General features: G+C 42.8%; 1 protein-coding gene across 1 annotated transcript in view; it reads left to right on the forward strand.

The window, feature by feature from the left end:
• The window catches only part of LOC117972966 (P protein-like), an 82,831-nt gene that overhangs the window by 27,315 nt on the left and 41,130 nt on the right, over positions 1-14,386 (forward strand). Inside the window, 3 exon segments of the mRNA XM_059029675.1 lie at positions 5,982-6,114; positions 13,030-13,069; positions 13,071-13,175. Coding sequence (XP_058885658.1) covers positions 5,982-6,114; positions 13,030-13,069; positions 13,071-13,175 — 278 coding nt within the window.

A 14,386-nucleotide genomic window follows, 5' to 3' on the forward strand; every position in this document is an offset into this window, starting at 1 on the left:
TCACACACGTACTCACCCTCACACACACACATACTCTCACCCTCACACACACACACTCACTCTCACACGCGCACTCACCCTCACACACTCACTCTCACACTCTCACACACGTGCACACACACACTCTCACACTCACACACACCCACAAACTCACACTCACACTTACACTCACTTTCACACACACTCTCACACACATATGCACACACTCACTCTCACACACGCACTCACCCTCACACACATCCTCACACTCACATTCACACACACTCACCCTCGCACACACCCACAAACTCACACTTACACTCACCCTCACACACACTCTCTCACACACATATGCACACACTCACTCTCACACACGCACTCACCCTCACACACATCCTCACACTCACATTCACACACACTCACCCTCGCACACACCCACAAACTCACACTTACACTCACCCTCACACACACTCTCTCACACACATATGCACACACTCACTCTCACACACGCACTCACCCTCACACACATGCACACACTCACTTTCACTCACCCTCACTCTCTCTCACACGCACACACTCACTCACTCTCACCCTCCACACACACACACACACACACACACACACACACACACACACACACACACACACACACACACACACACACACACACACACCACAAGGGAGTCACTCATTCAGTTCATACTTTATGACAAAGGCATTTTCGGTTTTTATTAGTGATCACTTGATGGCCCTATTTGCAATACAGGTTATAACATTTTTGCAACGAGTCCTTGAGATTTTAAATCCGGGAAAAGCAATTTAACTGAACTTGCTTTTTGTGTTTGGTTTGAATTAAAATAAACCCGAAAACAAAGAACCCTATGTTCCCAATCTTCTCTGTGCCCTACTCATTCCACGTCAGATCAGCACACTTTTTATATGACCTCATCTGACTTTAATGCAAACCACCACAGAAGATGGGAAGGTACGTGTTGCAAGTGCTGTGGACCAGTATCTTCATTGCACCTTTGTGAATGTCTAATCAGATGAAGTGTCGTGTACAGCAGTCTGTGTGTAGGACAATTATATTGATCTCTCACATAGAAGCAGGAAACACTGCAGCTTTATCAGACTATTTAAGGTGTTTGTTATCTTGTGAGCCCACGGTGAAAATAAATCTGATTAACAAAACAATGTAAACAAACTAGGGTGTAAATAAGGTCTGCTGAATGTGCACAGACCGAACCGTGGTGAAATGTTGTGAATGTGAACTTTATTGTGGAGCCCCGCAGCTTTCATTTTGACTTCCTGTTCCTCAGTTTTCTCCGCTCCTCTGAAGATTTCCTACTTTGTCAGCAGAAGCTGTTGAGCTTTAGGGTTTTCTTAAGGGCAGACGTTACCTCTGGCAATCTACAAATCCATTTGAAATAAACCCTCTGCGCTGAGGAGGGTACAGGAAGCAGAACACTTCAAAGATGAAAAAAAGAAAAGAAAATATTTTTTCCTTTTGGACCGGGTTGGGGTAGGTGTGTATTAGGGGTGCAGGAATTGAACGATATGCGTATTACAAGAGACACTCCCAGTTTGACTTGAGTTCCTGCAATTTCTTGTTACATTACGAAGTGTGTTTCTGCCCACCACATTCACAGGCTACTGCTGTTGCATAGAGGGTTGCTTTATTTCACTGTTTGGATAACCTGGAATAAACAGTTTAGTTGCAGGTGTTTTCTTTTTATTTCCTGAGTTCACACTTCACGTTCATCATGTGTCAATGCATGGAGCTCACGAGACTCGACTCGGTGATGTTTGGAGGATTGTCAGGTGTTTTTTCATCATGTGTCAATACATGCAGCTTTTAGATTTGTCTCAGTGATGTTTGCAGGATTGTCAGGTGTTTTGCACGGTCCTCTTTTAGATTCTTCTCGGTGGTGTTTGCAGGATTGTCAGGTGTTTTGCACGGTCCTCTTCTTTTAGATTTGTCACGGTGGTGTTTGCAGGATTGTCAGGTGTTTTGCACGGTCCTGTTCTTTTAGATTTGTCTCGGTGGTGTTTGCAGGATTGTCAGGTGTGTTTTGCACGGTCCTCTTTTAGATTTGTCTCGGTGGTGTTTGCAGGATTGTCAGGTGTGTTTTGCATGGTCCTGTTCTTTTAGATTTGTCTCAGTGATGTTTGCAGGATTGTCAGGTGTTTTGCACGGTCCTCTTTTAGATTCTTCTCGGTGGTGTTTGCAGGATTGTCAGGTGTTTTGCACGGTCCTCTTCTTTTAGATTTGTCACGGTGGTGTTTGCAGGATTGTCAGGTGTTTTGCATGGTCCTGTTCTTTTAGATTTGTCTCGGTGGTGTTTGCAGGATTGTCAGGTGTTTTGCACGGTCCTCTTCTTTTAGATTTGTCACGGTGATGTTTGCAGGATTGTCAGGTGTGTTTTGCACGGTCCTCTTCTTTTAGATTTGTCTCGGTGGTGTTTGCAGGATTGTCAGGTGTTTTGCACGGTCCTGTTCTTTTAGATTTGTCTCGGTGTTGTTTGCAGGATTGTCAGGTGTGTTTTGCACGGTCCTCTTTTAGATTTGTCTCGGTGGTGTTTGCAGGATTGTCAGGTGTTTTGCACGGTCCTGTTCTTTTAGATTTTTCTCAGTGATGTTTGCAGGATTGTCAGGTGTTTTGCACGGTCCTGTTCTTTTAGATTTGTCTCAGTGGTGTTTGCAGGATTGTCAGGTGTTTTGCACGGTCCTGTTCTTTCAGATTTTTCTCAGTGATGTTTGCAGGATTGTCGGGTGTTTTGCACGGTCCTCTTCTTTTAGATTTGTCTCGGTGTTGTTTGCAGGATTGTCAGGTGTTTTGCACGGTCCTGTTCTTTTAGATTTGTCTCGGTGGTGTTTGCAGGATTGTCAGGTGTTTTGCACGGTCCTCTTCTTTTAGATTTGTCTCGGTGGTGTTTGCAGGATTGTCGGGTGTTTTGCACGGTCCTGTTCTTTTAGATTTGTCTCGGTGTTGTTTGCAGGATTGTCAGGTGTGTTTTGCATGGTCCTGTTCTTTTAGATTTGTCACGGTGGTGTTTGCAGGATTGTCAGGTGTTTTGCACGGTCCTCTTTTAGATTTTTCTCTGTGGTGTTTGCAGGATTGTCAGGTGTTTTGCATGGTCCTGTTCTTTTAGATTTGTCTCGGTGGTGTTTGCAGGATTGTCAGGTGTGTTTTGCATGGTCCTGTTCTTTTAGATTTGTCACAGTGATGTTTGCAGGATTGTCAGGTGTGTTTTGCACGGTCCTCTTTTAGATTTGTCTCGGTGGTGTTTGCAGGATTGTCAGGTGTTTTGCACGGTCCTGTTCTATTAGATTTGTCTCGGTGTTGTTTGCAGGATTGTCAGGTGTTTTGCACGGTCCTCTTCTTTTAGATTTGTCTCGGTGTTGTTTGCAGGATTGTCAGGTGTTTTGCACGGTCCTGTTCTTTTAGATTTGTCTCGGTGGTGTTTGCAGGATTGTCGGGTGTGTTTTGCATGGTCCTGTTCTTTTAGATTTGTCACGGTGGTGTTTGCAGGATTGTCAGGTGTTTTGCACGGTCCTCTTTTAGATTTTTCTCGGTGGTGTTTGCAGGATTGTCAGGTGTTTTGCATGGTCCTGTTCTTTTAGATTTGTCTCGGTGGTGTTTGCAGGATTGTCAGGTGTGTTTTGCACGGTCCTCTTTTAGATTTGTCTCGGTGGTGTTTGCAGGATTGTCAGGTGTGTTTTGCATGGTCCTGTTCTTTTAGATTTGTCACGGTGATGTTTGCAGGATTGTCAGGTGTGTTTTGCACGGTCCTCTTTTAGATTTGTCTCGGTGGTGTTTGCAGGATTGTCAGGTGTTTTGCACGGTCCTGTTCTATTAGATTTGTCTCGGTGTTGTTTGCAGGATTGTCAGGTGTTTTGCACGGTCCTGTTCTATTAGATTTGTCTCGGTGTTGTTTGCAGGATTGTCTCCACCTCTGTGGAGATTGAGAGAGGGGAGTGTTGTTTTTCAGGCTGTTGGCATGAGCAGGAACCATGTCCTTAACAGCAGATTGATTGTAGGATTTAAGTAACACTGCATACTCTTAGCTGAAGTAATCTGTTAAGCTCCAATCACCCGTTCAGTCCTTGTTGAAAATGAAACTTTAATGAAAGCCCCCTCTACATACTAATGAATGGATAATACCAGGTATCTCTGTGGCTTAATGACAATGACTGTAGCCAAGTGTGCTACATGAATGAGCCATGCCATTCTGGATTAGGAGACCACAATACAATATACAAGGTTACCATTGCGCATAGGGCTGTTTTCTAAGGTCAACCACTTTTAGTTTATATTACTAATATTATTTTATTATTTAATTATACAACTTGACCCACGCTGTGACACAATACACTGTGTGTGTATATGTGTATATATATATATATATATATATATATATATATATATATATATATATATATATATATATATATATATATATAATTTATATTGTGCTTGTTGTATAAACACAATACCCATTAACAGTTAGGGGAGTTTGGTTCGCTGGTTAATTCTTTCTTGAGGGTACCCTTAAACATCCCAATCTTTCATCTGTCCGCATTCCTGGAATAACTACAGCACTGCATGGATGTACAGGAGTATCCTCTATCCTCTATTCCTGCCACAGCTAACCTGGATTGAGGTTTGGTGTTTGGTAAAGCCTGATGCTTAATTGAATTCCAGTGTCATGGACAGTGTGGCGCACACGACAATGCAGAGTGTGTAATTCCAGCGTCTTCATTCATGGACAGTGTGGCGCACACGACAATGCAGAGTGTGTAATTCCAGTGTCTTCATTCATGGACAGTGTGGAGCACACGACAATGCAGAGTGTGTAATTCCAGCGTCTTCATTCATGGACAGTGTGGCGCACACGACAATGCAGAGTGTGTAATTCCAGTGTCTTCATTCATGGACAGTGTGGAGCACACGACAATGCAGAGTGTGTAATTCCAGCGTCTTCATTCATGGACAGTGTGGCGCACACGACAATGCAGAGTGTGTAATTCCAGTGTCTTCATTCATGGACAGTGTGGAGCACACGACAATGCAGAGTGTGTAATTCCAGCGTTGTCTTCATTCATGGACAGTGTGGCGCACACGACAATGCAGAGGGTGTAATTCCAGCGTCTTCGTTTTCATTCTTGGGAATATTCCTCTGAGTCTTAACCCAACAGTGAAACAGAACCCTAAATTAAATCTATAAGAAACCAGTCCGGTAGACAGATGTTTCCTCGTTCTTCCTTCCTGAGACGGGCTGGCTATCCAGGTTAAAAGGAATTGTTGTCCTCTCTGTTGAATAGGCAGTTTCATTAGTTTAGCTATATAAAACTGAACCGCCAGAATGTGAGTTACACACTGGAGAAGTGAAATTGAATGGGGTATTTCAAATTAGGGAGAAACTGAATCTTATAAAAAGAAATCAAACTTGGTTAGCACTGCCTTGTTAAAAGCTGCTTTGATTTTGATGGTCCTTGGAATCTTTGAGTTGGGTCATGAACAAAAAGCATTGTAATTGGGTGATTTCGGTGATATTTCTTTGTAAAACACGAATCATAGTGGTTTTCAAAAGAGATTGTCTGACTTGTGTCAGAAGGTTTTATGTACGCGGGAAATAATAAATCCTCCACTAAGTCGTTAGATAGTTTTGCACACTTTTTTCAGGTAACACTTTAACATTAGGTGCCTAATTACTGTGTATTTACATAGTAATTACATACTTACACATAATTACAATGTTATTACGCATAGTTACAATGCTCTTAACATGTAAATCTTTTTGCACCATACAGTACACAATTGTATGAGAAGGGTTAGGATTAGGGTTATGTCATGCAAACAATGTTACAGAATTCCGTTGTAACTATGCATAATAACATTGTGTAATGTGTTTAGGAATTAGCTACAATGTAAATGCATGGCAATGAGAGACCCTTCATGTAAAGCTTTTCCTTTTTGAAATGCTGTTCTGTTGTTTCAGGGGATCGATTTTGCAGCGTTCACAGGGCTCATGTTCCTGGGAGTAACTCTTATTCTAATGACGTCCTTTCCATTCCTGAGGCTGCTTTATTGGAATAAAAAACTGTACAACAAGGAACCTGGAGAGATTGTTGGTAAGTTTGTCTTTTTGCATGTCCCATTGCAGGATTTGATGTTGCTGCACTTGCAGGTATCTCAACACAGAGTTTGCATTCTGTACTTCATTAGGAGCTTTGAAGGAAACTGATCCGCAGATAGACTAAATCTAATGTTGTTAACACCTGACAAACGGCACACTAAAACTGAGCCATTTGTTAAGAAGTAACAATTTTTTTCCCCTATAGATAAATACAGTATTTGACAAATCTTTGATTTACTCCCTTTAAGCTTATACAGTATCCCAAGACTGGCCAGCGGTTTCATTCTCCATGCATTTAATTTTGTACAAATATCTTATATCTTATTTGATAGCGCTCAATGTCTGCAGTAAATGGCTACACAGGGATGCACTTTTCAATTACAGTACCTTCGGTCTGGGTTTGGTACAGTCCTGTTAAAATGGTGTGGTGCAGCATTCATGCAGATGCAAATACAAAGCACCTTTGTACAGTGTGTGCCGTCTCTAGAGGATGGAATGAAAGGACATTTTAAAATCGTTTTTGAAAATTTTTCAAACACATACCTTCTAATTATTGTTTGTGTCTCATCTAAGAGTAAACCCCCCAGATGCAGCGATCAAGTTTAGATTTCTGGAAGTTATTCAGAAATGTTCAGTTACTTCTGTCTTGAGTTTCAGAAACAGTGATGTCATACCATGATCAGGTACCGTTAGGTTTATAATAAAAAATGCGAAAAATAACTTTTAAAATGTGTTTCATTCCTTATTGGGGGCTATACGTACTGTCACAAACAAATGAACCATAATGTGAAATAAAACACCCTCAGTTTTAATATTGCTTTCCTTTCACTTATTCATTTTCATTTACAATCTTTATTTTGAACAATACATTTATGAAGAGACTCCTCACATTGAAATGATTAAAAACAATAGAGGAAGAAAAAAACAAAGATTCATAACCGTTGCAGTGCTCATTATTCCCAGCAGGGAAAACCACAAATAAACTGGAATAACACCCTCTCCCCTCCATCCCTCAATCACACGACTGGAATGACCCTCCCCTTCCCTCTGCCCCCTCTCCCCTCCATCCCTCAATCACACGACTGGAATGACCCTCCCCTTCCCTCTGCCCCCTCTCCCCTCCATCCCTCAATCACACGACTGGAATGACCCTCCCCTTCCCTCTGTCTCCCTCTCCCCTCCATCCCTCAAACACACGACTGGAATGACCCTCCTCTTCCCTCTGTCCCCCTCTCCTCCATCCCTCAATCACACGACTGGAATGACCCTCCCCTTCCCTCTGCCCCCTCTCCCCTCCATCCCTCAATCACACGACTGGAATGACCCTCCCCTTCCCTCTGCCCCCTCTCCCCTCCATCCCTCAATCACACGACTGGAATGACCCTCCCCTTCCCTCTGTCTCCCTCTCCCCTCCATCCCTCAAACACACGACTGGAATGACCCTCCTCTTCCCTCTGTCCCCCTCTCCCCTCCATCCCTCAATCACACGACTGGAATGACCCTCCCCTTCCCTCTGCCCCCTCTCCCCTCCATCCCTCAAACACACGACTGGAATGACCCTCCTCTTCCCTCTGTCCCCCTCTCCTCCATCCCTCAATCACACGACTGGAATGACCCTCCCCTTCCCTCTGTCTCCCTCTCCCCTCCATCCCTCAATCACACGACTGGAATGACCCTCCCCTTCCCTCTGCCCCCCTCTCCTCCATCCCTCAATCACACGACTGGAATGACCCTCCCCTTCCCTCTGCCCCCTCTCCCCTCCATCCCTCAATCACACGACTGGAATGACCCTCCCCTTCCCTCTCTTCCCCCTCTCCTCCATCCCTCAATCACACGACTGGAATGACCCTCCCCTTCCCTCTGTCCCCCTCTCCTCCATCCCTCAATCACACGACTGGAATGACCCTCGCCTTCCCTCTGTCCCACTCTCCTCCATCCCTCAATCACACGACTGGAATGACCCTCCCCTTCCCTCTGCCCCCTCTCCTCCATCCCTCAATCACACGACTGGAATGACCCTCCCCTTCCCTCTGCCCCCTCTCCTCCATCCCTCAATCACACGACTGGAATGACCCTCCCCTTCCCTCTGCCCCCTCTCCCCTCCATCCCTCAATCACACGACTGGAATGACCCTCCCCTTCCCTCTGTCCCACTCTCCTCCATCCCTCAATCACACGACTGGAATGACCCTCCCCTTCCCTCTGTCCCACTCTCCTCCATCCCTCAATCACACGACTGGAATGACCCTCCCCTTCCCTCTGCCCCCTCTCCTCCATCCCTCAATCACACGACTGGAATGACCCTCCCCTTCCCTCTGTCCCCCTCTCCTCCATCCCTCAGTCACACGACTGGAATGACCCTCCCCTTCCCTCTGCCCCCCTCTCCTCCATCCCTCAATCACACGACTGGAATGACCCTCCCCTTCCCTCTGTCCCCCTCTCCTCCATACCTCAATCACACGACTGGAATGACCCTCCCCTTCCCTCTGCCCCCTCTCCTCCATCCCTCAATCACACGACTGGAATGACCCTCCCCTTCCCTCTGTCTCCCTCTCCCCTCCATCCCTCAGTCACACGACTGGAATGACCCTCCCCTTCCCTCTGCCCCCCTCTCCTCCATCCCTCAATCACACGACTGGAATGACCCTCCCCTTCCCTCTGTCCCCCTCTCCTCCATACCTCAATCACACGACTGGAATGACCCTCCCCTTCCCTCTGTCTCCCTCTCCCCTCCATCCCTCAATCACACGACTGGAATGACCCTCCTCTTCCCTCTGTCCCCCTCTCCTCCATCCCTCAATCACACGACTGGAATGACCCTCCCCTTCCCTCTGTCCCCCTCTCCTCCATCCCTCAATCACACGACTGGAATGACCCTCCCCTTCCCTCTGTCCCCCTCTCCTCCATCCCTCAATCACACAACTGGAATGACCCTCCCCTTCCCTCTGCCCCCTCTCCTCCATCCCTCAATCCTTCCCTTTCCATCTAATGAGAAACCTAATTGCTGTTGGGGTTACATTACCACAAAAAAAAAAATCCAGCCGTCCTAAAAAACCTTTGTGGGGGAAACAAAGAAGGGTAATCCGCTTTCATTCAGGGCGGGTGTTTAATTTGAGCATTACTGAGAGACACCCCAAGCAGTGCAAGAGACATGAAGCAAGCTGTATAAAGCTGTGACAGTAACTACCCAAGAGACTGAAGCTTCACTTTGTGTTGGGGAGACAACACCAGCTAGTGCTTGCAGACACAGCTTCCAAACAAGCTGCTAGGCTCCTGAGGCAATAATCCATATCTCGCCATTGTTCTGTAATTCTGTAAATTAAAAATTATACAAATCATCAAATCAAAAGCAAAGATGAAATGCAATTGGTGCAACTACAGGTAAGCTGTATTAACATGCAACATTGCAAATCGTACAGAAATATAGCATTCTATGCTTTGAAGTTCTCCGAACTAGACTTTTAATGATACAGTATCTGCACATAAAAGGGAATGCTCCCTTCAATGTCAGCCAAGTGCTCGCTTTGTGTTTTTCCACTGTATCAATGAATTATAAATAGGACTGGTTGTGTTGCCTCTGTGTTCATGACTTGCAGATAGAAGACAAATACTGTATGCAGTGCAATGTAACAGTGAAGTGATATTATATAGAAAAGATTACTAAACTCTTAGACAAGACTGCAGATCTCCATGGATTTCATATACCGGAGGCGGTAATGGTGTGTGTAAAAGTAAAGCTGCCTCGTGTGTATGTGTTCAGTGCAGCAATGTCCACACTGAAGAGCTCCTGCATAGTGTATTGGTCTCGGCTTCCATGTGCAGACTCTCCTCTTGATGGCACTCTTTGCTCTGCTCAGAATCAGACACATGACAATCGGCTTTAGTTCAAACTAAACTGATGACAGAAGCATGGTGTGGCAATTCCAGCTGTGTGAACGCTCACATAAAAACACACCTTACAAAACCCTTTAATCACTGGCTTAGCTCTTTAACAATACTAAGTTGCAAACATGTAAAATATATTTAATATATACCACATGCACATGCTTTTCAGCTTTGTCATTATTTCACTAGATTTTATATATATATATATATATATATATAATTAGGGCTGTCACTCGATTTAAGATTGATCGGTTAATTTAGTCTTTGTTTGGCTTTCTTCATGCTACAGTTGTAGTCAAAAGTTTACATACCCCAATGGAAATTTATAATCTGTAGAAATTTCTCGAAAACAAAAAATGTAGCAAAAGTTTTGTTTTGTCTACAATAATTTATTTCAGCAGTTTGTTTTTTAGCAAACTCCAAAAATGCTAATTCAAAAGTATTCATGCCCTTTGATGCTATGATCGCATTGTCTACAAGGTGCTAGAAATTTCAATGTTGAACCTAATTCTAAAAAAGTCTAGAAAATGCTGAATTGTAGCTGAACATTCGTAGAGAGTATAAAAGGGTTAGTATAGGATGATTGCTGTCATTACCAATATGTCAATATGGGGAAAAAGTAAAGAGCTATCTGAAGACCTTAGGCAGAATATGATTTATTGTTATAAAGCTGGAAAAGGATACAAGAAGATTTCTAAGCATTTGAGTATCCTGATTTCAACTCTTGGTGCTGTCACAACGCTCCCTCGGTCTGGAAGAAAGAAGGTTCTTTCACCAAGAACAAGTAGAAGAATTGTGAGGAAGGTTAATGGGTGGAGTGATGAAACAAAAATCAAGCTATTTGGTCATGCTGATAGTCGTTATGTTTGGAGATGAGGCATACAAAGAAATGAACATACCTACTGTCAAGCATGGAGGTGGTAATGTCCTTCTATGGAGCTGTTTTTCCTCTAATGGCACAGGAGATTTAGTTCCAATACATGGTAAAATGGTTGCTATAACATACCAAAAGATATTGGCCAATCATCTGAAACCCTCCGCTACAAAACTTGGTTTAAAGCGCAAATGGACATTCCAACACAACAATGATCCAAAGCACACATCAAAATCTACTTCAGAATGGTTAAAGAAGAATAAAATCAAGGTTCTGGAATGGCCCAGTCAAAGTCCCGATCCAACTGAGAATCTTTGGTTTGAGTTGAAGGCTGTGCACAAGAGAAGTCCTCAGAATTTGAATGGAACAATTTTTCGTTGAAGAATGGTCAAAAAATCACTAAAGAATCATGCCAAAAGCTCATTGACACATACCCTAATTGTTTAAAGATTATTGCTAAAGGTGCCTCAACTAGCTATTAATTTAATTTTCCTTGTCGGGGTATGAATAATTTTGAATTAGCATGTTTAGCAAAAAATTGCTGAAGTAAATAATTGTAGACTATTTCTTGTAATTTCTTGTAACTTTTTCCTCATCCACAAAGCAAAAGTTTTGCTACAAAATGTTTCCTCTAATTATTTGTTTTCAATAAATTCTACATTTCCATTGGGGTATGTACATTTTTTACTCTGTGTGTATGTGTGTATATAATATAATGTATGTTGACTAAGTGCAATAATACTGTATCTCTCTCGATGCACAACTGAGAAATCACACCATGAAGTCTAATCTGTTAATCATGGCTTGTATATTGATTTTGTTTCTCTGCACAGCCCTTATCCTGACATTATTTAAATGTGTGTAGACTAATGGGTTCCTGATAGAGATTGGGCATGCCAGCTGTACAGGCCCATTGAAACCCAGCATGCCTTTCAGCTTGGGGCAGGACGTGCTGCAGAGCCCCTGTGCTTGTGGCTGGCTAATGCAAATTAAACAAGTCCATGAAGTTCATCACGCTGAGCAATACATCAAGCAGCAGCACCTGACCTCCTTACCAGTCATGTGATGCCAGGGATCCTAAATCCAGCGCAGTGTGTGCTGTTTGCTCTGTACATGTACTGTGATGGGAATGCTGTGTTAGACGTTATTAATGGCACTAGCTTGATTGCACACCAACTCTTAATTGGTGCAGCGTTTGAACGGAATGGAACAATTTGAACAGGCTACACTCTTTAACATTCACATCAGTACTGTATGTGCGCAGATGGAAATAAGACCCCTATTGCACAGCAGTTTCACCCATTCCAGGTTTTGCTACAAGCTTGATTAGCCGCAGTGTGTATAGGTGACAAGCACAGGTGTGTCTTGTTAAACTCCTAATAAAACCAGGAAGGGATCAAACTGTTCTGCAATGGGAGTCTTATTTCCATCCCTGATGTGAACGTACACTGATGATTTGTATCCACACAATGCCACCCATTAATTCCTTGGCAGAAGCAAAAGGCCAAATATTGCTGAATATAAAGCAAAACGGAAAATAAGTGTTATGTTACAAAACTAGTAACTGACAAGTCAGAAATGTAATTCCATTTAAAGAGCAACTTGCTGATCTAATTGACCCTGAGCTTGCTCTCATGCAATTAGAATGACCCGTTGATGGAGAGACTGCACCAAAGCCAGTGGAGACCATGCTCTACACTCACACATTCATTTGAACCAGTTTCAAACGCTCCCAGAAATTCATTTCCAGAGAATAAGCCTCTAGGCTTTGTGTTCAGATGCAACTGCTGTTCCTGCCCTAATATTGGTTCATTGCAGTGTGTGAGACATTCTCTCTTAAAATACTCTGAAGTGATTCTAGTTTAAAATGCTGCTCCTGGAATTTTCTTGTAGTGTATTTGATATCCTTGAACAGAAATGAATTGAACTTTTGATGTATCCCGATTAGAATCCAAGAAAACCAAGATACATTTGAAATTAGTGACAAATAAAGCCAGAGCTGTTGACGTTGCTGCTGTCTGTGTTTCTCCATACAAGTTTGTTTTTAGTATACTTTTCTGTATTATAGTAAAACATGCAGTGTAATCTGTACAATATCTGCTTGATTTTGTATATGCCAGTTTCCTTGTTGTCACTTTACTGTTGTGTTCAGAACTAAAGCATGAAATCCATGTGTGGAGACTCACGGCTCAGCATTAACCCTGCCAGTCGTGAAGAGACTGCTGTGAAGTGTCTCTTGATGCACAAAGTGCTGACTCTGGAGAGCCTGCTGAGGAAGAAGCTGCAAACATTTCAAAGGTTTTTATTATTCATGTCTTCATCTGTGCTGGATGGCATGCAGATACCAATGTGCTAGCTTTGCCGTGTTCTGTGAAGGACAACGTCACATATCAAATACATGTACTTTTATATATAACTTTGATACAGTGCTCCAGTCATTGAGGTGCCATAAGCTGGAAGCTTATGCAATGCATTACAACTGAGCCCAAACCCCAATATTTATTTACATTCAGGACAAATTAACATCAGAAAATGTTGCCAGATTGAATTTTCATTCGCAGTAAATGATTGATTCCATTGCATAAAACAGTACAGTGAATGCATGACTTTAAGCATTTCTAGCACTGAGTAATCACTGCATTCGACCTGATTTTCTCAAGGTATATGCACAAAAACAAACCAACAACTGTTTAATGTTGCATTCCTAGTAACAAACAAAGACACAATGAGTTGTGTTTTCAAATGGTATTGTTTTATATTTTTTAATTGCCTTCTCCTGTAAACACCTTGCTAAATATAGCCTGTTGAATCCTATCAGATGCATAAATTCAGGCATGCTTTATCCTTATTCATTATACATCCAGTTAGGAAATATAATTCTGCAGCCTCAATTCATTTTGCATTCTTCTCTTCATAAGCCGACTTCATATGTTAAGATCAGTCTAACGGGACCCTACACTTTCATGTGTGACCTAATGTGGTGTCATTGTTATGGTCCTGTCACTTTTGTTTTCCAGATTAGAGACCTTCTGCGTTGATGTATTATTATCATTATTATTTATTTCTTAGCAGACGCCCTTATCCAGGGCGACTTACAATTGTTACAAGATATCACATTATACATTATTTCACATTATACAGATATCACATTATTTTACATACAATTACCCATTTATACAGTTGGGTTTTTACTGGAGCAATCTAGGTAAAGTACCTTGCTCAAGGGTACAACAGCAGTGTCCCCCACTGGGGATTGAACCCACAACCCTCCGGTCAAGAGTCCAGAACCCTAACCACTACTCCACACTGCTGCCTATAAAGTCACTCTATATTCAGCAGTGTGTTGATGTATTCACTGTATATTCAGCAGTGCGTAGATGTATTCACTCTATATTCAGCAGTGCGTAGATGTATTCACTCTATATTCAGCAGTGCGTTGATGTATTCACTCTACATTCAGCAGTGCGTTGATGTATTCACTCTATATTCAGCAGTGCGTTGATGTATTC

Source organism: Acipenser ruthenus, chromosome 8 (assembly GCF_902713425.1).
Source record: "Acipenser ruthenus chromosome 8, fAciRut3.2 maternal haplotype, whole genome shotgun sequence".
Classification (NCBI taxonomy): Eukaryota; Metazoa; Chordata; class Actinopteri; order Acipenseriformes; family Acipenseridae; genus Acipenser; species Acipenser ruthenus.